At 41.4% G+C, this 23,509-nt stretch overlaps 1 protein-coding gene across 2 annotated transcripts in view; it reads right to left on the reverse strand.

The window, feature by feature from the left end:
• Positions 1–23,509, reverse strand: part of nlrp12l (NLR family pyrin domain containing 12-like) — a 32,342-nt gene that overhangs the window by 664 nt on the left and 8,169 nt on the right. Inside the window, exons 2-13 of one of the 2 annotated variants that reach the window (XM_060938543.1) lie at positions 17,650–17,723; positions 17,462–17,542; positions 16,036–16,104; positions 12,787–14,586; positions 12,505–12,678; positions 7,876–8,049; positions 7,551–7,727; positions 7,252–7,425; positions 3,432–3,605; positions 3,173–3,337; positions 2,897–3,070; positions 2,624–2,797 (exon numbers count right to left, since the gene is read on the reverse strand). In XM_060938543.1, coding sequence (XP_060794526.1) covers positions 2,624–2,797; positions 2,897–3,070; positions 3,173–3,337; positions 3,432–3,605; positions 7,252–7,425; positions 7,551–7,727; positions 7,876–8,049; positions 12,505–12,678; positions 12,787–14,586; positions 16,036–16,104; positions 17,462–17,542; positions 17,650–17,687 — 3,374 coding nt within the window. In that variant the 5' untranslated portion in view covers positions 17,688–17,723. Of the gene's footprint in view, positions 1–2,623; positions 2,798–2,896; positions 3,071–3,172; positions 3,338–3,431; positions 3,606–7,251; positions 7,426–7,550; positions 7,728–7,875; positions 8,050–12,504; positions 12,679–12,786; positions 14,587–16,035; positions 16,153–17,461; positions 17,543–17,649; positions 17,724–23,509 lie in introns of both variants that reach the window. The other variant, XM_060938542.1, reaches the window with a different exon arrangement.

Below are 23,509 nucleotides of genomic sequence, written 5' to 3' on the forward strand. Positions count from 1 at the left end.
AACTGGTGACTCTAAATTGAGCGTAGGTGTGAATGTGAGTGTGAATGGTTGTCTGTGTCTATGTGTCAGCCCTGTGATGATCTGGCGACTTGTCCAGGGTGAACCCCGCCTTTCGCCCGTAGTCAGCTGGGATAGGCTCCAGCTCGCCTGCGACCCTGTAGAACAGGATAAAGCGGCTAGAGATAATGAGATAAAACACCAACATGGTCATTTTTCTTGTTGACAAAAAGATGTCAATTAAAAGAACTTCTATTATAGTACGATAAAATTCTCGAATCTGATTGGTCAGACGATGATTCATTTTCTGTAGTGCCGCTGCAAGACAAATCACAAGTTTATACAGTATTATTATACATACAGGACACTTTTTTGATGGAATAAAAGCATGTGTTCTATTCCCTTCTAGCAGATTTCATTCATTTGGTTTGATCACGTGCAATATTGTTAGCATATCGCTTATCCTACGTGTATTACGTCACTCTACCCGATGGAGAACGAGCGTTGAATACGGTTTACAATATTGCATGGTTGTCAAGACAACATGACGTCACATGTCGGAGCTGATGCGAGTATTCAGTGAGAGAGTTTTCTGCTGCACATGCACACAAGCATTTCTTTGTTCGCTGGGAAAGAGAAAGTCTTGGCTAATCCAGTGCTAGGATTAGCTATGCTATAATTAAGCACGAAATAAATAAACTGAAAACTGAAACTAAAGATACGTTGAACTCCCGAAAGGCTCCCAAAACTTCATTAGATATTCTTCACGCATATTTACAAGCAGTGGCGAAGTGTTACTGTTAGAGCTGGGACTTGAGCTCAGCCAAAACTTAACCAGACACCAAAAAAGCAACAGGGTAAAGGATTCTGTAAGGGATTAGCAGCAGACTGCCAGGTCGCTCCGTTGTGTGGAGCTGTCGATGTTGATTTTAAAAGTAACTCAGTAAATTACACAGGGAAATGAATATTTAAGTCTGAGTGAAAAATACTGTAGCGAGCGTGCAGCGTGGAAGAAGAGTCTGGAGACAGAAATCTTGGTTTCTCAGTCGTTAGCCTGTAGCTCTCGATAGCACTGACTTGACCGCTTTATTAGCATTCGCTAACACTACTGATGAACGCTACACCGGCTGGAAGGTGACTTCACTGCTGCGCTGACGGCGCCAACTCGCGGTTAAGTTTGCGTTGGCCTTCGAGAAGGCCGAGGGTGATAAATATTTGGTCCCTCCCACTATAAATCAGAATCTGATTGGTTAATTCATCTGTTACTTCCTGCATAAACAGACACTGCCATGGCCTTCTGTCCCTGCAATGAAGTCCTAACCAATGAGTGAGCAGCTCTCAACTCTTCTCAGCCTAGAGACAATAAACAAAACGATCTCATTGGAGAACTCGATTTTAATGTTTTCAGGACAGTAACCCTTTCATTTCTGAAGCACATTTGATAGAAAATGAGGTCGAATTAGAATCCGAAGAGAATAATTATAATGAAATTATGAAAGCATGAAAGAAATTAAATATAACATTTGAAATGCTGATATGTTTGGGCTTCTCTGAACATCTAGAAGGCCTTGATGGTTCCCTTCTGATTACAGAAAAAAACAAACCAATGGACATCGAAAAACTGGAAAATAGAATGTGTACGTATAATAATAATATTGGCTGGCTTTTTTTCGTGGTCTATCAGATATATTCCATTCAGCTACTTGTCTACGACTCGTTCAATATCATGCTCGCTGAATGGAATATATCTGATAGACCACGAAAAAAAGCCAGCCAATATTATTATTATTATACATACACATTCCTTTTGGGTATTCAATGTGTCTTTCTCTTTCAAAATTGTCTCAAAATCTTACATATTTAACGAAGCAAACCTGGCGGCCATGTTTCTTTACAAATTGTCACAGTCGCTCACTAGCACAGAAGTTTTACATCTTGTTGTCTTGACAACTATGCAATATCGTAAACCATATTCAACGTCTCCATTGGGTAGAGTGATGCAATACACATAGGATAAGCGATATGCTAACAATATTTCATGCTATCAAACCAAATGAATGAAACCTGCTCGAAGGGAATAGAACACATGTTTTTATTACATTGAAAAAGTGTCCTGTATGGATAATAATTATCTATATTTTACTCTGTAAATGAGCTGTTGTAACACCTTGAATTTACCCTCATGGGGATCAATAAAGGAATAGCTTATCTTATGCCAATATTTTATTCCTTACTTCACACTCTTCTTCTTCTTCTTTCAGCTGTTCCCATTAGGGGTCGCCACAGCAGATCTTTTTTCACATATTTGATTTGGCATAGGTTTTACACCTGACGCAACCCTCCCCAATCTATCCAGGCTTCGGACCGGGACTAAGTATGCACTAGCTTGTGCAACCCCAGTAGCTGGATATTTTATCTAATCTGCATGTCTTTGGACTGTGGGGGAAACTGGAGCACCCGGAGGAAACCCACACAGACATGGGGAGAACATGCAAACTCCACACAGGAGTTTCAAAGGTTTGAACCTGGAACCTTCTTGCTGTGAGGCGACAGTGCTAACCACTGCACCACCCCCTTATTCCTTTTTCCAATTAAATGTCTTATTCATTAAGAAAGGAATACTTACTTGAGTTGATCGAGTTTGTAGCCTGGATCATCGAGTAAGATGTTCAGCAGCTTCGTATCCGTGTCTTTAAGGTTATTTCCGCTAAGGTCCAGTTCTTTTAAAACGGAGTACTTTCCGCTCAGAACTGATGCTAAAAATTCACAGCTTTTCTCAGAGACGCCGCAGTTAAACAGCCTACAATGAGAAATTGTACTTTGGTAATTCATCATGGTTTCTTTTTAAATGTTTCTTTCATTCTTCTCATTGTATTCTTATTGTTAAACAACACACTACCTCAATATCTCCAGTTTGCAGTTTGGACTTTCTAGTCCGACACAAAGAGTCTTCACTCCTGAGTCCTGCAAATGATTTCCTCCCAGATTCAATACGTTTAGACTTGAGCATTTTTTCAGGAGAACAGATGCCAGTGAATCGCAACAGCTCTCAGTTAAGCAACAGTCATTCAGCCTAATAGGAAGAAAGAACATATCAGGAGTGTAATATAATATAATATAATTTTTGCTTAACCGTTTAAAACTACGACTTAAAACGACACAGTGAAGCTCGCACTCTAATTGGAAAATTTCAGCGTTCAGCACATCGCAAAGACATTTGATCCCGGCGTCTGTGAGTTTGTTGTTTCCCAGGTTCAGCTCTCGCAGATGGATCGGATTCAAAGTCAGAGCTGAAGCAAGGGCAACACATCCGTCTTCTGTGACTCCACTCTGTCTGAGTCTGTGTACACAAGTTCAGAGGAGTTTCCCATTTCAACAACTTTCACACCAATGTAAAAAAAATAAATAAATTGATGAATGCTTTCGCACTTGACCTGAGTGTGTGTAATCTGCACTCAAAACCCCCTATCACATGTGCAAGCGCTGTCAGTCCATCGTCTCCAACCAGGTTCTCACTCAGGTCCAGGTCTTTGAGGGTTGTAGGATTTGCAGTAAGAGCAGAAGCCAAAGCTGCAGCTCCTTTTTCTGTGATCCCACAACATGCCAACCTGCAGAAAGAATTTTTTACTTCATCCAAATGTGGTCTATCAATGAAGACAAGTTATGAATATTGTTGCATCAATGCCAGAATTGGCAACCAATTCCAAATCCCATGTTACACCGTGGCCAACAAACATGGCCGCTCAGGACTACACTCCCCAGCACACCACCTCACGGGCACGTTCAAGCTCACCTGACTTCGAATAATGTACAACTGTTTCCCCACACACAATGTAAGCAGTCTCCAAACCACATGATGCAAAGTATCAGTCAGTGTGTTTTTATCTTGCCATGCCAAGCATTTGCAGTCTCTCCCGAGTCTGTTTTTTTAAAAATAATTTGCTCAGTTTACATTACCGACATTTAGCACTCAGAGCAACCTGGGGAGCAGTTGGGGGTTAGGTATCAAGGGTACTTCAGCCATTCCTGCTCATCCTGGGACTTGAACTAGCAACCTTTTCAGTCTCAAAACTGCTCCTCTAACCATTAGGCCATGGCTTCCCCAGTTTGCTGATCATCTAATGTTTTTTGACTCTGCATTTGTCTCTTGTTTTGGATTTGTTTTTTCCACTGTTTTCAGTGAAAGCACTAGTTTGCAACTGCATCCACTTCTGCTGCCTGACAGACACAGAAAAAAACCTTTTGCCTAAATACTACTCGCATCACACTGGATATAAATATTAAATCATCTCATCTCATTATCTGTAGCCGCTTTATCCTTCTACAGGGTCGCAGGCGAGCTGGAGCCTATCCCAGCTGACTACGGGTGAAAGGCGGGGTACACCCTGGACAAGTCGCCAGGTCATCACAGGGCTGCACATAGACACAGACAACCATTCACACTCACATTCACACCTACGCTCAATTTAGAGTCACCAGTTAACCTAACCTGCATGTCTTTGGACTGTGGGGGAAACCGGAGCACCCGGAGGAAACCCACGCGGACACGGGGAGAACATGCAAACTCCGCACAGAAAGGCCCTCGCCGGCCACGGGGCTCGAACCCGGACCTTCTTGCTGTGAGGCGACAGCGCTAACCACTACACCACCGTGCCACCCAATATTAAATCAATGGTTCTTAAAAATCTTTTGCCTGGTACCCCAATTTAAGGACCCGATTTAAATTCTCATGAAAAATAAATAATATTATTCTATTCACATTCACTAGATATGAGCAATCATGCGCTCTGATTGGCTACTCTACTACTAGGATATCAGCTCATATACCGCGAGTAGAGAAAAACAAAATGGTGGCACGTGTTGCTGAACCAACTGAGGACGAAAGAAAAACTCAACTTAAAAACAAACCCGCAAAAAAGCAACAAAATATGGAATGAAAGTATTTGATGGTAAGAATGTATCTTTTTATTATTATTTTTCAAGAATTGCTCCTGTCATTTCGCCGGTTTGTTTACATTCAAAGCGGAAATGATTTTGTCAGACATTTTGTATAAAGTTTTTATTTATCGAATTTGCAAAAAATAAAAATAAAATGCTCTGTTTCTCAAAATCCAGTGAATGTGGACATAATAAAACAATAATTCCACTCAATCTCGTCGTACATGGCTTATAGCCAACTTGCCGCTACACGCCTCATCAAATATCAGCTCATGTCTGACTCGATTTCGTGGAATAACTGTTAAATGATAAGTTCAACTTATATAGCGCCTTTGTCACACCCAAGGTTGCTCTACAATTCCAAAAAAAAAAAAAAGTCCACCAAAAGAGGGTCAGGATGTAACTCCAGTGGTATTGAGGTATTTCACTCATGTGACCAAGTCATGTGATGCTGCCATTTTGGACGTCACGGCTCGAATCAGTTTGAATGCGAGGAAGGCGACAAACGAAAAACATAAAAGAAAAAGGAGCGAGATGCAGAAAACACCTTCACTATCCAGCGACGTAGGGCATTTACAGGGCGAGCAGAGGGAGAGGTATTTGCAAAAATTGAGGTTAGCAGGCTTAGAGAACGACGTTTACCTGCTTCCACCAGGATTGTTCACTGACGTACGGAAGTACACGAAGCCCTCGTCTTTACCTGACTTCGGCCCACATGATCTGTATACCTATGTCGTTAAAAACCCATCGCCATACACAGGTATTGATCTGAAAGCGTCTAAGAGTTTAGATGCCTACAAATATTTTGTGTCAGGCTGGGTAACATGCCTACATCAGCGGGTCGTCCCTGGAGCCGGTGGTCGCCATCTAATTACAGCTAAGGTTTGTTCACATTTTCATTTACTTTCGGTCCTCAGGATAAACAAAATGTTATTAAATGTCATTGAAATAACTTCTTAGTCTGTTGAGACATGGCCCGTTATAAATTTGCTGTTACCAGGCAATGACCAAGAACTGTATTATTAGGGTCGGTGTAGTTGTAGCAGTGTATTAGCAACTAGCTGTTAGCACTAGCTAATGTCAACAACATCATAGCTGGTATGTTACTGTAGCAATGCTTACGTTCAGTCATTTGGATGACTGTTAAAACCTTTCAGTCTCAAGTTTTTCCTTTACTGGATTTACTAGTTTACTGAGCTAGCGCGCTCGGGCCAGCCTGCCGGCCGGGCTAGCGCGCGATAGCCGGCCGGCCGGCGCGCGCTAGCTCAGTAAACTAGTAAATCCAGTAAAGGAAAAACTTGAGACTGAAAGGTTTTAACAGTCATCCAAATGACTGAACGTAAGCATTGCTACAGTAACATACCAGCTACTGTTGTTGACATTAGCTAGCTTGCCGTCCAAAATGGCGGACACCGGGGCGTCACGTGACCCTGTGACGTCAGGTGAAATACCTCAATAGCCGCCCACAATCCCACCAAAAGGTGCACGAAGGTATGTCCCGCACCGCCTGCACAGCCACCGCGACACCACCAGGCAACATCGCTCAGAACAACAGACCAAGCACAGAAACACCGCTGTACAGAGCCCTGGACAACCCTGAAGCCAAAAAAAGCAACGAGCTCATGGCAATCCACAGCGAGGAGCACAGGTATCACCCATGGTGGACCACAGCCCGAAGGGAACCGAGAAACATGAGAAACGTCTTTGCCTACAAACCGTGGAAATATATTTAAACAACCTAACCATCAAAATACCTAATGGATGTTTAAGTAAAATATCATTATTACTGGGCGGCACGGTGGTGTAGTGGTTAGCGCTGTCGCCTCACAGCAAGAAGGTCCTGGGTTCGAGCCCTGGGGCCGGCGAGGGCCTTTCTGTGCGGAGTTTGCATGTTCTCCCCGTGTCCGCGTGGGTTTCCTCCGGGTGCTCCGGTTTCCCCCACAGTCCAAAGACATGCAGGTTAGGTTAACTGGTGACTCTAAATTGAGCGTAGGTGTGAATGTGAGTGTGAATGGTTGTCTGTGTCTATGTGTCAGCCCTGTGATGACCTGGCGACTTGTCCAGGGTGTACCCCGCCTTTCGCCCGTAGTCAGCTGGGATAGGCTCCAGCTTGCCTGCGACCCTGTAGAAGGATAAAGCGGCTAGAGATGATGAGATGAGATCATTATTACTGTAAAATATTCCATATTAACACACAGTAAAAATCTTCCAAGAACCCATCTGCATCCCCAAGTTTGGGAACCTACAGTATGTACTATAGTTAAATACAGAATGGGTGCATCAGATGGTAACTGAAAGGGTTATTTGAGCTGTGACCTGAGTATCTCCAGTTTACAGTGTGGGCTTCTCAGGCCAGCAGAGAGCAGCTCCACTCCCATGTCCTGTATTGAGTTTCCGCTCAGGTCCACTGCTTTGAGACAAGCGGAGCTGCATCTGAGAACAGAAGTGAGAGCCTCACAACATTTCTCAGTGAGCAAGCCATAACTTAACCTAAAAGAACAAGAAACAAAAAAAAGTGCAAATTGTTTCATTCATACAGCAGATATTTATATGATGTATCAGGTGCAGGTTTGTCAAAAAACTTTGCTTTGTAGCTGTAGAAAGAAAATTCCAACCATAAGACTTCAAGCTTGGAACGTGGATCCTTCATGACAGTGGCCAGCTGCTCAACACCTGGGTCGTCTCCCGGATTGTTCCAGTGGAGATCGAGCTCTTTCAGGTGTGACGGATTCAAGATCAGAGCCGAGGCTAGTGCTTCACTTCCTCCTGGAGTAACTCTGCAGTCCTTCAGTCTGGGAGTTGGAATTTAAACCACAAAGTTGATTCACTTTAACCCTAACCCTAGCATGATCTTTCGAGAAGTTCAGTTGCGCAAGCTGTGACTGACATCATTTGGCCATCAATAACCTCATTTACAAAATCACCAGCAGACATACTGACCTTAGTATCTCAAGTTTGCACTCTGGATTCTTTAGATGACTAGCTAGTTGTTGAATTCCTGTCTGCCTCAAGCTGTTCTCACTCAGGTCCAGTACTTTTAAGTGTGGAAGTAGGGGAAGGAGCTGTGAGGCCAAAGTGATGCAGCCCTGTGGTGTGATTCTACAATACGAAAGCCTGAAGAGACAAGAAAAGTTTAAAGACAATGAAATGTAGCTCTACTTTCATGCTAGTGACATACTCTTCATCCCACCCTATAACACTGATTATTCTATCCACATTCACTGGATATGAGCAATCGTGCACTCTGATTGGCTACTCTACTACTAGGCTATCAGCTCATATTGCTGGGTTTCAGTCACGTGACTTTTCTTAGCGGTTTTACTGGAAATGAAATAGCTGGTGGTCTAAAAGGCTGCCATAGTGCAAACAACTAGCGATAACTTATCAGAGTACGCTCGTAATCTAGAAGCCACTGCTGGCTTTAGATATATTCAGAAGATTGTTATGTGCAGTGGAATCAACCCGTACAGTCTGGGAAAGAAGAATTTATCATACGATCTCGAAAACTACCCTTCAGCCGAGTTCCCCGACATCTCGAACTATCTGGTGTTGCAGACGTCCTTCTACACCGCAAAACAGATGAAAGCGTGGAAGAGTATGGAGGCTTACGACTTTTTTGTATGTGGCTGGGTAAAGGACCTCGCTATCAAGTCGCTGCCGAATGAATCCTGGATTGTTTTTGCCCGTGTGAGTATATATATTTTTTAAGCTTTTCGTTTGCATCTTTACAACGAAGCGCTGCAAGTTGAAGTGTAAACAAACAACAGTTGGCTTGATTTTCACTCGTGTTGGCTCTTATCGCTCAGCTAAATCATTCACAAAGATCATCAGAAACCCCTTTAAAGACCTGGATCTTAGTTAAACAAGACGGAGAATTGATCATGGCGCATTGTAACTGTACGGCTGGGTCCGAATTTTGTCGCGACCTTCATGCATATGGACTTTGTGAGGAGTAAACAAAGAAACAGCTGGGGACTTTCGCGCTTCATTACTAAAAAAAGTACCGTAAAATAACAACACATAGCAAGAAAAGTACTTGGAAAACACTAAGGCCAGAGCTGAGAGGGAAATACAAACCTTTCACCAAGTGATCACTGCAAACTCGAGCATGCTTCGACTCGGCTCGCTTCAATTTCAGTCAGAGGTTCACTGAAAAGCCACCTTTCTCCACGTCTTTTTGTGAAGTCCTGTGTTTGTTCACCCTTTTTTATTAGTTCATGGGGAACCCTGAAGAAACTTTTATCAGTTTCACGGTTTGATCAGTTCTAGCAACGCAAGCGTAAGGTATTTTTCATGTGAGCAATGCACCTTCTCCGTACAAACGCTTTGTCAACTGAGCTTTGGTAGCCTACCAGCTCAAGTTTTGAATAATTAATGAGGCGGATGTGACGTCACGTGAAACCCAGCAATACCATGAGTAGAGGGAAAAAAATGGCATCGTGTGTTGCTGAACCGAGGACAAAATAAAAATTCTACTCGAAAACAAACCCCCAAAACATACAAAAAAGCAACAAAATAGGGAATAAAAGTATTCAATGGTAAGAATGTATCTTTTTTTATTTTTAAAGAATTATTATTCTTATCACATTTTCACAAATTGATCCGGTCATTTTGCTGGTCTGTTTACATTCTAAGCAGAAATTGTTTTGTATGACTTTTTTTTAATAGTTTTTATTTATCGAATTTACAAAAACTAAAAAAAAAAATGCTCTGTTTCTCAAAATCCAGTGAATGTGGATAGAATAAAACAGTTATTCCACTCAGTCTCGTCGTACATGGCTTATAGCCAACTCAGTGCTACGCACCTCGTCGGCTATCGGCTCATGTACGACTCGATTTCATGGAATAACTGTTAATTAACCCTTTGACAGAGATTTGATGATATAATATTGATGTCAAGAAAACGTGTAATGATACACTTTAAGGGGTGGCACGGCGGTGTAGTGGTTAGCGCTGTCGCCTCACAGCAAGAAGGTCCTGGGTTCGAGCCCTGGGGCCAGCGAGGGCCTTTCTGTGTGGAGTTTGCATGTTCTCCCCGTGTCCGCGTGGGTTTCCTCCGGGTGCTCCGGTTTCCCCCACAGTCCAAAGACATGCAGGTTAGGTTAACTGGTGACTCTAAATTGACCGTAGGTGTGAATGTGAGTGTGAATGGTTGTCTGTGTCTATGTGTCAGCCCTGTGATGACCTGGCGACTTGTCCAGGGTGTACCCCGCCTTTCGCCCGTAGTCAACTGGGATAGGCTCCAGCTTGCCTGCGACCCTGTAGAACAGGATAAAGCGGCTAGAGATAATGAGATGAGATGAGATACACTTTAAGATTAATGGTAACAAGTAGCTGGTAGAAATATATTTTAACAGCTCTACTATTAAATTACTGTATGTACACTAATACATAGTTTAAGATTGTTATATGCAGTTATTGAATGAAGGACGCAATTGAGTAAACAGAGTGTAGTTAACTATGGGTCAAAATATAGGCAGGCTTAACACAAGGCAATCCATAATCAAAAGCTACAAAAACAGGCAGTGGTCAAAACCAGGAAGTACCAAAGTACCAAAGGGAACATGAAAACTGGGGGAAATGCACCATTATATTTCTGAAGAAGGAAGGAACAGAAATAATGAGGCAGAAAAAGTCAAGGCAAGTAGTTCTTAACTGTCTTCTCAACCATATACAATACACTCACTGGCCACGTTATTAGGTGCACCCATCCACCTGCTGTTCTCTGCAGTTCTCTAATCAGCCAAACCCTCGACAGCAGCACGATGCATCAAATCCCACAGATACAAATCAAGAGCTTCAGTTAATGTTCACAATGTTCAAACATCAGAATGGGAAACATTGTGATCTCACAGTGAAATGTGACTTTCTTTCTTTCACTGTGGTATGGGTGTTGGTTTGAGCCAGATGGACTGCTGGTTTGAGTATTTCAGAAACTGCTGATCTCCTGGGGTTTTCACACACAGCAGTCTCTAGAGTTTAACACAGAATGGTGCGAAAAACAAAAAACATCGAGTGAGTGAGCGACAGTTCTGTGGGTGGAAACAAACGCCTTGTTGATAAGAGAGGCTCAGAGGAAAATGGACAGATTGGTTCAAGCTTTTTTGTCAGGAAGGATATAGTAACTCATAGCAACTCTTTACAACTGTGGTGAGCAGAAAAGCACCTCAGCATGCAACAGCAGAAGAACACATTGGGTTCCACTCCTGCAGCCAAGAACAGGGATCTTACAATCAACAACAAGTTCCTATTAAAGTGGCCGGTGAGTGTATACAGTACACAGTGAGATGAACTAACTAAAGTAATCATGGTGAGACAGAGAATAGGTGAACACATTCGGGTAATCAACCAGTGACAGGGTGGGGTGGAGACTGGTGTTCAACAGAAACAAAAACACATGACATCAACCCAAAGCCAACTGAAATGACATGAAAGCGATGCTTATCAAATTCAGAACCACAATGAGATGGGAGAATTCATGACAAAGATGTTTGTTTGTTTGTTTGTTTGTTTGTATGTTTGTTTTTGACCAAACAACATCTTTTCTATTAAAAGAAAAGTGCCAGGACCTATGAATATGTGTAAATATGCATACTGATCATGTCTTCCATGTTCCTCTACCTTCCTAAATAACCAGCTGGTTAGGTGACTGCTTGCTAATTTGCTTACATTTATCATATCTTGATTTCTATCTGTTCTCAGTAGCTAATTTAAGGAAAACCTGTCAAACTATAATGTTACCAGAACAATCAATACTTTGTTCGTCACTACATAGGTAGATATCTAGTGTAGCATGCATGGTCTGTGGTTAAAATAGTTGAGAAATATCAATAAAGTCTGATCAAAATGAAATTTGGTGTACTGCATGATAAACGGATTCCTAACAATGACCTAGTCATAAAAAAAAAATAATAATAAAAATTCAGCAGGCATTTCACCATGTTATCATTGGGTTACCGTCATGAAATTGTACCGTTTGGCCGCTTTAGTGTTCTGTTACTTGGCAAGAACTGGTAAATGAGGACATGAAGAAGGTTGGTGTGACGGAATGAAATACGAAGGACAGAAGGAGATGGAGGGACATTGTATACTGTGGCAACCACTAACGAGAACAGACAAAAGAAGAAGAAGAAGAAGTAGAAGTTACTTGGCACGACCTAGACACTGAGGGGTCACTATTTGCAAAGCGTGCTTGGACCCCATCGATCAATACCTGGGGCTAAATTTCTTGTTTAACATTTTAGGTGATATCACACTCTTACTTTATACCAGTCCAGTACACACAACAGAGATGAAACGCATCGCCGAGGCCCAGAAGAAACAAGCTGCGTGAAAGGCTCAAACTATCGCCACCCACACTACAGCGCCTACCCATGCGTGCCCGACATGTGGGCATACCTTCAAAGCCCAGATTGGCCTCATCAGTCACCTCCAGACCCACAACCGCCACCCACCAAATTGAAGTCATGGTCATCTTCGACCCCGAACGATGAACATCACTTTATACCAGGCCCTGCAATCTTTACCCTGATAATCAAATATTCAGTCTGAAAGGCAAATCATTTTTACCTTAGTTTCTTTAATTTACTTTTGGCATTTCCCAGTCCTTCTGTAAGACGCCTCAGCCCTGTGTCTCCAATAGAGTTGCCACTTAAATTCAGCTCTCGCAGGTTGGAGGAATCAGAGCTGAGTGCAGAGCCCAGTGCTTTACAGCATCTCTCACTGAGTCCACAGTTATTGAGCCTGCAAAACCAAACATTAATCTGTATTTATTTCTGGACAGATATAAAGCAAATCCAAAGAAGCAATCTTTATCAACCTCTGTAAGGATTCAAAATACAATGTACTTACAGAGCAATTTCTGAAGCTTTGACTACCAGCATCAGCCTCATGAGACCTTCATCTGATTTGATATACTTCTTGAGGTCAAATACATCAAGTTTTGTCTCTGACGTCAGCAATACGAAGACAAGGGCAGACCACTGTGCAAGGGAAAATTTGGAGGAACTCTCTGAGCTCAAGTAGTGTTGGACCTCTTTTACTATAGAGAGCTCATTAAGCTCATTCAGACAGTAGAAGAGATTGATAGATTTCTCGGTTGAAGAGTTCTCCTCTATCTTCATTTTAATGTATTCAACTGTTGCTTCTGTGTTTTGAAGGCTGGGTCTAACGTGTGGCAGCAGATGGTGCAGGAGGGTCTGGTTGGACTCCAGAGAAAGGCCTAAAAGGAAGCGGAGGAAGAGATCCAGGTGCCCGTTTTCACTCTTTAAGGCTCTGTCTATGGCATTCTTGTGCATATCAATCAGTGCTTGGGTAGCATCAGTTGCAGTGCAACTTGTCTGGTCAAAAACATTCAAGTTGTAGCTTTTACACATGAGGAACGCATATACGGCAGCCAGGAACTCCTGGATGCTCAGGTGCACAAAGCAGTACACCTTACTCTGAGTCAAGGCACATTCCTCTTTAAAGATCTGTGAACACACTCCTGAATAGACCACGGCCTCCCTGACATTGATGCCACAAGCCCTGAGATCGTCTTCATAAAATATCAGGTTGCCCTTTTCCAGCTGCTGAAAGGCTAGTTTGCCCAGTTTGAGGATCATACCTTCATCAGACGAATCCTCGTTTCTGTCAGAGTACCTGTAGTTTTTAGTTCTGGTTTGGATTAGGAGGAAATGTATGTACATTTGAGTCAGTGTCTTGGGGACTTCCTCATCACCTAAGGAACTGATGGTCCTTTCTAAAACAGCTGAGGAAAGCCAGCAGAAAACAGGAATGTGGCACATAATGAAGAGGCTCCTTGAGGATTTGATGTGCGCAATGATTCTGCCAGCCAGTCTCTGGTCGCTTATTCTCTTCCTGAGATACTCCTCCTTCTGTGGGTCATTAAATCCTCGTACCTCACTCAGCAGGTCAATACACTGTGGAGGGATCTGGCTGGCTGCTGCTGGACGAGAAGTGATCCAGAGGAGAGCATCAGGAAGCAGGTTTCCATTGATGAGGTTGGTCAGTAGGACATCTAGAGACACTTGTTCTGCTATATCAGACACTCTGTGGTTGTTCTGAAAATCTAAAGGAAAGCGACATTCGTCCAGTCCATCAAGGATGAAGAGAACTTTGAGACTCTGGGGATTTGTTGCTTCGAACGTATCCATACTAAAACGCTGAAGAAGCTTGATTAGGCTGAACCTCTCCCCCTTCATCAGGTTGAGTTCACGGAATGCAAACGGATAAATGAACCCAATGTCTTGATTTGCTTTACCTTCAGCCCAGTCCAAGACAAATTTCTGTACAGACACTGTTTTTCCAATGCCAGCAACTCCCTTTGTCAAGACACTCCTAATAGGTTTCCTGTGTCCATGTATGGGCCTGAAGATCTCATTGCATTTGATTGGTATCTCCACTGTGGTTTGTGTCCTGGATATCATTTCAATCTGCCTTACCTCATGTTCCATTGGAACATTCCCACTGTCACTCTCAGTGATGTAGAGCTCTGTGTAAAAATCATTCAAGGATGCTGATTGACCCCGTATTGACAGGTCATGGTGAATGTGCTGAAATTTTGCTTTTAGCCTATTTTTAAGCCCATGATGCAGCTTCACGTCCGTAACCGGAGGAGAGCCAGACTTTGTGAAGCCAACAGCATGATTCCTAGATGGACAGAAACAATTTACATTGCATACAGATAATATACAACATAGTAAACTGTAAGTTTGAGGCCCTAATTCACTAAACAGTGGGCGGCACGGTGGTGTAGTGGTTAGCACTGTCGCCTCACAGCAAGAAAGTTCTGGGTTCGAGTCCAGTGGCCAACGGGGCCTTTCTGTGTGGAGTTTGCATGTTCTCCCCTTGTCTATGTGGGTTTCCTCTGGGTGCTCCGGTTTCCCCCAAAGACATGCAGGTTAGGTTAATTGGTGGCTCTAAATTGACCGTAGGTGTGAATAATCACCTACGGTTTGTCTTTATGTGCAGTGATCTGGCAACTTGTCCAGGGTGTACCCCGCCTCTCGCCCACACTCAAAAAAAAAAACATTGGATTTACTTAACCGAGTTATGGCAACCGGTCCCACGAAACTGTGTTAATTTAGATGTATTGAATACAGTTATGTTGAGTTATTCAAAACATAACTGTATTCAATACATCTAAATTAACACAGTTTTGTGGGACCGGGTGCCATAACTCGGTTAAGTAAATCCAATGTTTTATTTTTTTGAGTGCATAGTCAGCTGGGATTGGCTCCAGCTTGCCTGTGACCCTGCACAGGATAAGTGGTTATGGATAATGGAATGGATAATTCACTAAATGTTGCATGTATAAAACTTGACACCTGCAAAACAAAAACGTGTGGTGTCTTTCATATGAGTATGATGGACCTCTTGTTTCTAATGTTTCGATGTTTGCCTTAATAAATGTGCAATTTGGTGTATCACGACGTAAAACTGCAAAATATGGTGGGGTAGCATTGCCAGAGCTTATAGCCCCAGAGTGTCAGGTTCCATCCTGAACTCTGGTTCTTATCTCTGCAAACCTTTATGTGTCCACATGGGTTTCTTCCAGATTTTCCAGTTTCTTCCCACCTCCTAAAAACATACCAGTAGGTGGATTGGTCAAGATAAACTTCCCCAAGATCTGAATCAGTGTATGAATGTGTGTGTATGTGTGTGTGTGCATGGTGCCCTTTGATATACCAATGTATCCCCACTTCACATCTCATGTTTCCAGGATAGATTTTGGATCTGTTACTGAAAGTGACTCAGAGCAAAACAATTGTGTGTGTGTAACTTAATACGGTTCAAGGGCGCCCTTTAAAAAGTCCTATCATATCCATATCCTGTTCTTTTTCATTACCATACCACATTCGCAGATACAGTACATAGTCAGCAATGTCATTATGCGCTGTCTACTCACACCAGTATTACTTGTTATAAAGGTACAGACGAATATGAAGACGTATAAATGAGGAGCAAATGTCCATAGTTATGTCCGAGGTCTGAATTCTGATCTCTTACTTGGTCCTTTACTTGGGGTCTTAGGGCCTGAGTGTGTAGGAACCCAATAGCACGGTACAATAGTAATTCAGTGCTGTGCTGATGACTTACCTTTGGTCTTTGTAAATGCCCTTGGTTGTTGGAGTCACAGCTTCAGGCAGTGATGACGGACAAGCAGTTCTGATTAACGCAGACACAGATGAGCTCAAGTCAGGCTGCTTGCAGAGGCTTAAAACACCACAAATTAACATGTATGCCAAATTAACATCGTTATAAAAGAATGCAGATGTTATATTATTAATTATACACTTTATTACACACGCCCATTACTGACAAAAGCATTGTTTATTTTGAGGTTGGTGAAATTAATCTTGTCTCTAATTTCAGGAATAGATGTGTCGATGAGACCTCAATGGAAATTCTTACATTTGTATAAAAGAAGCTCTTTTTTTTAAAAAAAAGTTAGGGTAGGAAATTTATCCGAGAAGCATTTTTGTTATATTTAACAATTATTCACTGAGCCTGAGGCGGATAATTGTTTTAGCATAAACACACAGGTGATTATTTAATAAAAATAGCATTCAAAAAATCAGTTATTTCAAACTTCAAATGCGTCATGTAAATGTAATAACGGTGCGGCGCAGACTTGTGTCACTTATCTACGCCGAGTCACAGAAAATACTTTGATTTGAAATCCATAAACTAAATCCCAATTCCACCTTCCCTTTGAATAGTTTTAGACCAAATTCGTAGCATCTTTAGTGCTTTTAGGAACAGCATTTTCTTTCATCATTTGTAATTCTTCCTCACTTACGATGACGAAGCAATCGGCCGCCATTTTGCCGAGTTGCTCGAGGTGATTATTGAGAAATAGTCTGAATTTCTCGGCCAATCAGCACATGCAATTTCCTCTAATCACTTCTGTATTTATACTAATTCTTTTTATTCTCTTTACATCCTGACAGCAATGAATACTGTAAATCAAATGCTTTGAGCGTAAAATGAAAAAAAAAATCTGTTATCTGTGACAGTCACAGGGCTGAAAAAAGCCTGTTCAATCGTTTCGTTTGGTCTGAGTGAAATGACTGGATAGCCTGCCTGTGCACAGTCTTGCCTGCGCACTCATTGTGCATGACTGGACCGGACACTTCCACAAGGCAAGGCAGGCATATTGCACACATGTTGCTAAAGCTAATGAGCTAGTCAACGGCTGTGAGTCAGCCTACTAACAATAGCTATGTTTGTTGTTTACATTCATCATAATAATGTTACGTGGGGTTTTTTTACATGTGAATGAGACATGAGGTAGTTGGATATAACAACGACATGCTACGTTCCCCCCTCCCCACAGCTCTCTCTCTCTCTCTCTCTCTCGTGTACTTGTCCTCCAGCAGTAGTCAGGCAGTGCGCGTTCATGTGTTTTGGAGGCGTGGCTTTGGAGGGAGGGCTGAAGGGAAGGGGTGGGATTTTTCAGTCAGATACTTTCAAAATCTCACTTACTCTTACTAGAGTAGGAAAAAAAAAAAAGAAGACCTACTGTCGCTTAAATTCAATTGGCTCCAATATTGAATTTGAACTCTTAACGGAAATGCAGCTTGGTCCATCCAACTTGTCCAACCTTGATATCCCAAAGAAATATCACACATTTGACTCATCAAGTACTCTCCACTTAGACAATTTTAAAATCTGATATACAACAGATATTGTACAGTATGCATCGCTTACCTGGGAACTTTAGGAGCACTTTCTCCACAGTGATCCATCGTAGATTGTAATTGTGAGTAGCAGTCTATTTGCACCTGTATGACAAATATTATTTCTCATGTAAAATTTTATATACATTCACCATCCACTGTAGGAATACCTGTACACCTGCACATTCATGCAGTTATGTAATCAGCCAATCATGTGGCAGCAGCGCAATGCATAAAATCAGGCAGATACAGGTCAAGAGCTTCAGTTAGTTTTCACATCAGACATCAGGATCAGGGGAAAATGGAGAGACTATTGTGTGCGAAAACGCCAGGAGATCAGCAGTTTCTGAAATACTCAAGTCAGCCTGTCTGACACCAGCACCCACGCCACGGTTAAAGTCACAGAGGTCACATTTTCTCCCGTTCTGATGTTTGAACATTGTGAACGTTAACTGAAACTCTTAATTCGTATCTGCATGATTTGATGCACTGTGCTGCTGTCAAGGGATCGGCTGATTAGAGAACTGCATGAATGTGCAGGTGTATGGATGTATATAATAAAGTGGACGGTGAGTGTCTATTTATACACTGAAATATAATTTCAGTAATGTCCAGATTAGCGGAGCTCCATTACATAAAAATAAATAAATATGGTAGTCATGCAAATCAATATCAGGATTTTTTTTTAAACTGTACTGCCTTTCAGATTTTTCAAGTGTAGGTCATAAAAAGAATTTTCCCGACACCCAATTATTTTTGTTTAGTGGACCAAAAGCTACTGAATTCAAATCACAGACTTCCACTTTTATTATTACTTTTAAATAGAACAATTAATGACTTTAAGGCTATGTGGCCCTAAATTCTCCGCTATTTTTTCCTGCTTCACCATGACCCAATTCAAGATACTACGTCATGCATCACGTGGTGGGCTTTCCCCGTTCACGCAAGGCATTGTGGGATACAAATTTGAAACAGGAGAGAAAAATGGAGGACGTGAGTGTGCGAATGAAACGTGAAAGACCGACTACAGTAACGGAAAGAAAGCGAGAAGAAAAGACGTTATGTTATATACGAAGGAAAGGAAACGCAGGACCAAACTAATAAATATGGACGCTCAGCGAGCACCTCGGTGTGATCAGCTGTTCGTTTAGCGACAGAATGATGGAACTGTCAGTGCACGCTCAAAGGGAAACCTGTAGATGGCAGTAATGCAACACTGTGGATGCCAGCTGCTGTAAAACCCAAAAGAAGAAGAAGAAGGTAAACCTGCGCATGCGCACACGGACTTCCTCTGTCTGCTTGACTGCACGATTTCATGCACATTATTTGCTTTAATCCCCTCAAATTAAATAACTTCCCAGCCACAGAACGGCCTGATATTTTGTGAGATATTACAGAAATAAACAGATATCACAATCACCACATTTCAGACGGAACTAAATTTCACCGATTTTATGAAATTGAAAAGCTGTCTAGCTTTAATAGATATATCTCATAGATCTACAAAATTATAAACATTATAATTTTAGAAGAAGTAAAAAAGAAAGAAAGCACAACTTTATTCATCACACACTTGTGAAATTCCTTTCTGCATTTAACCCATCTGAAGCAGTGAACAAACACATGCACACACACGTGAGCAAATGAGCACACACACACACACACACATATCCAGAGCAGTGGGCAGCCATGCTAACAGCGCCCAGGGAGCAATTGGGACTTCGGTGCCTCGTTCAAGGGCACCTCAGCCCAAGGCCGTCCCATATTAATCTAACCGCATGTCTTTGGATGATCCAAGTTCACTAGCAGCTATCTCACATTAGAGTATTACATTGTGGAATTATTTTCAGGTTTCTCATCATGTACATCATTCTACTTTACTTTCTTTCTGAGGCAAGGTTTAAATAAAACTCACCCGTTCTGTATATTTTAGCTAATTTTAGACTATTAGAAACCACAATAGCTTACAAGACAACGCGCTAATGAGTGCTTTTCATAAAGGTTTTGTTAAAAAGTGAATGTTGATAGGGCAGCACGGTGGTGTAGTGGTTAGCGCTGTCGCCTCACAGCAAGAAGGTCCTGGGTTCGAGCCCCATGGCCGGCGAGGGCCTTTCTGTGTGGAGTTTGCATGTTCTCCCCGTGTCCGCGTGGGTTTCCTCCGGGTGCTCCGGTTTCCCCCACAGTCCAAAGACATGCAGGTTAGGTTAACTGGCGACTCTAAATTGACCGTAGGTGTGAATGTGAGTGTGAATGGTTGTCTGTGTCTATGTGTCAGCCCTGTGATGACCTGGCGACTTGTCCAGGGTGTACCCCGCCTTTCGCCCGTAGTCAGCTGGGATAGGCTCCAGCTTGCCTGCGACCCTGTAGAAGGATAAAGTGGCTAGAGATAATGAGATGAGATGAGATGAATGTTGATATACTGGAAGTGAAATTATGGAGTTAATGCCACGAAACAAACCACAAGAATTTCCCCGGACTATAATTAGGCAGTCATGTGTAAACTGTATGCTGCAACACAAACAAAGGAAATGTGGAGGATTGGTCATTCGACTGGTCTTCTGAGGAGTGACAGGAAATGTTGGTAACCTGCTTGTAATTGTGGTATTGGTTACGCTTTCCTTCATGCAATGTGTTGGTGAAATCTTCAGACAATTATCATACAAAAGACGTCACATGTTTCGTCGCCTCAGTGACACAGACCCTGGTGGTAATTACTACACCGTGCGGATATAACGGATACATGGCTCATCTTTACACTGCAAAAAACGGCCTTTCAAAAATAAGAAATAAAAGATTAAAACAAAGCATATTTGCTTGAATCAGGTGAAAAAAATCTGCCAATGGAACTAGTCAAATTTGACTTGGTAAGATTTCTTAAAGTAAGATGAAAATTCTAACCTGTTTTTAGATGAAATAATTCCAAAATAAGATTGGGGAACTTATTATGCGAGATCTGATTAACTCAGAATAATCAAAAATAGTTCTTATAACAAGATCGTACTTCTTACATTTAGCCATTCAAGTCATTTTTATTTATTTCATTTTAAGGGTATTTCACTTAAATTCATGACAAAGTCTTGGCAGTAAAAACTGAATTTAAGATAAATATACTAATATTAGGATTGTTAAATTCTACAACTAAGCATTGCTCGCTTAAAAGATTCTCCTTTTGTGACCTGTAATTAGTAAAATACTCTAGATATGAGACCAGAGACTATCTTGAATCAAGTTGACGACACGTGTAGCATTGCAACAAGTTTATTTTTTTCCCATTTCAACATTCAAACATTAAAACATCTCTTAAGATTCCACTTCCCCAGGATCTCAGGCACCAAAAATAATAAAAAAAAAATTTAAAAAAGTCTACGCATTTTGACTTACAGTGCTTACACAACGCCAAAGTTAACAGTGCATTTTGGGGGCACTGACTATTCATGTGTACGAGGGGTTTACAAGATCAGGCACAAAAAAAAAACCCACTGAACTTAACTCACAGCATTCCAAAAAGCCCTCACTAAAACGCCCTCCACTCACTCATAAACTTTTTGAAGGCACTTGTCTGGTCTAGAGTGTGTACAGCATCTAGAAGGACCTCAATCTGAATGACTGAGTAAACAGTCGCAGTAAACTAAAGATATGCAAGGTGACCAAACGTCTACGCATTTTGACTTACAGTGCTTACACAACGCCAAAGCAACAGTGCGTTTTGGGGGCACTGACTATTTGTTTGTTTTGTTTGTTTGTTTGTTTGTTTGTTTGTTTGTTTGTTTGTTTGTTTGTTTGTTTGTTTGGTGCCTGATCTTGTAAACCCCTCACAGCGGTCTCAAAAGTAGCCGGTCACCGGCGGCAAATCGCCGGCTATGGCTTGTTATGCCGCCGGCTATTGTCAGTCGAGTCACAAAATTTAATATTAAATATTTCTGACAGCAAAAAAAGTTGTGAACGTAAATTACATCCACTATGTCATGTATGTCCGTTGCCGTGTCAACTGTGTTTACATCCTCGACACGAGTGCAGCCATTACTGCCGCCTGTGTTGCCAGATTGCGCGTTTTCCCGCCCAATTTGGGCGGTTTTAAGTGCATTTTGGCGGGTTTTGAACATATTTTGGGCTGTAAAACGTCAGCAGTATCTGGCAACATATTTTTTTACTTAATACAAGAAATTAATAGATGCCAACGTTTTTGCCAAAATGGTATTTTATTTTCCATTGTTTAGGCAGCTTCAGCATCATACTGTGAGATTCTGTTCAAATTGTTTTTTTTTCTTCTATGAAGACTGAGCCATTTATTTTATTAGTTTATAATTATTGTTTAATTTAGTCTTCAGGAGAGACTGCCTGCACACAGTACTAGTATTAATAGTTTTTTTTTTTTCTTACATGAAAGCTGAGGCATTTATATTATATTTGAAGGTAACTTCATGTTGTGCTGTGAGGTTCTCTGCACTTTAGCTTTTGAACCAACAGGTGCATTTGGATAAGTAAAGCCTAATTTTCTGCATTTTTGTAGTCCTGGTAATCTTTTATATTGGTAAAGATGTTTATAGGACCATTTCTCAGTGTCTGTTTTTTTAATCAATAGTTTTTCAGTAATAACTTAATATTTAACATATCACTCAATTTTAAACAACCCCCGCGCCTCCCCCATAGTCTCCAAAATTTCTGTGGGAAACACTGGCGTGCGTAACAACGCTAATCAAGCTTAAGCTAGACGACCCGCCTCAAATACCCGTCCCGGGTAAATGTTATCCCAATTTTAGATGGCCTGTTCTAAACCATCCCGCCCCATGAAAAATTCGTACTTGCATATCTCTCTCTATATCTATCTATCTATCTATCTATCTATCTATCTATATATATATATATATATATATATATATATGTGTGTGTGTGTGTGTGTGTGTGTGTGTGTGTGTGTGTATATATCCCTGCACGCTTTGCGTGCATTATGTCTGCTGCTGGCAGACATTTTACCATTTTGCACCCTGCTGTAAATTATTTGTACCCTGCTATTCTCCCAAACTTTGAAGCCCCTTCCCTCATACACATAAACAAAAACCTCACGAGTGGGTGGGAAAAAAACAAACCACTGAACTTGTCCTCCACTCACTCATAGCCTTTTTGAAGGCACTTGTCTGGTCTAGAGTGTAATGAAAGATTCAAAGGATTTCAGTAAAGTTAATTTATTCCCAAAACAAGCATACTTTGTTTTTTTTCTTGAAACAAGATGAACCGCATTTGACAAATGTCCAAAATGTACTTACTTGTTTAAAAAAAACTTGTTTTATTTTCAAAGGTGCTCCAAATAAGACTTTTTCAAGACATTTTGTCTATACAAGATTTTCAAGATGGACTGTCTAAAAACTAGCCTTTCTAGCTAAATGAGGTTTTGCTTGTTGGGCAATTATGTCTTATAATAAGGGTGGCGAGATGTTTTGACTTGAAAATAGACAAATAAACTTCCTAAGATTTTTACTTTTTGCAGTGTATATTGTGAAGGAAGTCACATGGATTACACATTTCAGTGTAAAGATATTATGAAATAATATGTTAAAGGACTGTCATTTTCTTACAGACCCACTTGAGTTGGTGTTATAACATGATAACACGTTTATTCCTGTTACTTTCACTCTGTAGTTAATTCATTCATTGCGTTAACATTGTGGAACGTCCATGAAAGAGCTCTTGTTATTACTGTACTTATGTTATAGCAGCTATAAACAGTCGTCCCCTGACCAGTAGGACGGGTGGTGTAAATGTGCAGCACAGCTAAAATGTCCATTAAAAAGACATCAGTATATAGTTCCAGTATCTACATAAGATTATTTGCTGTTAAGAAATGTCTTAAAGTGGATTATTTTGGACTTTTGTAGAACCAAATGCAAGAGCAC

This window comes from Neoarius graeffei, chromosome 13 (genome assembly GCF_027579695.1).
Source record: "Neoarius graeffei isolate fNeoGra1 chromosome 13, fNeoGra1.pri, whole genome shotgun sequence".
NCBI lineage: Eukaryota > Metazoa > Chordata > Actinopteri > Siluriformes > Ariidae > Neoarius > Neoarius graeffei.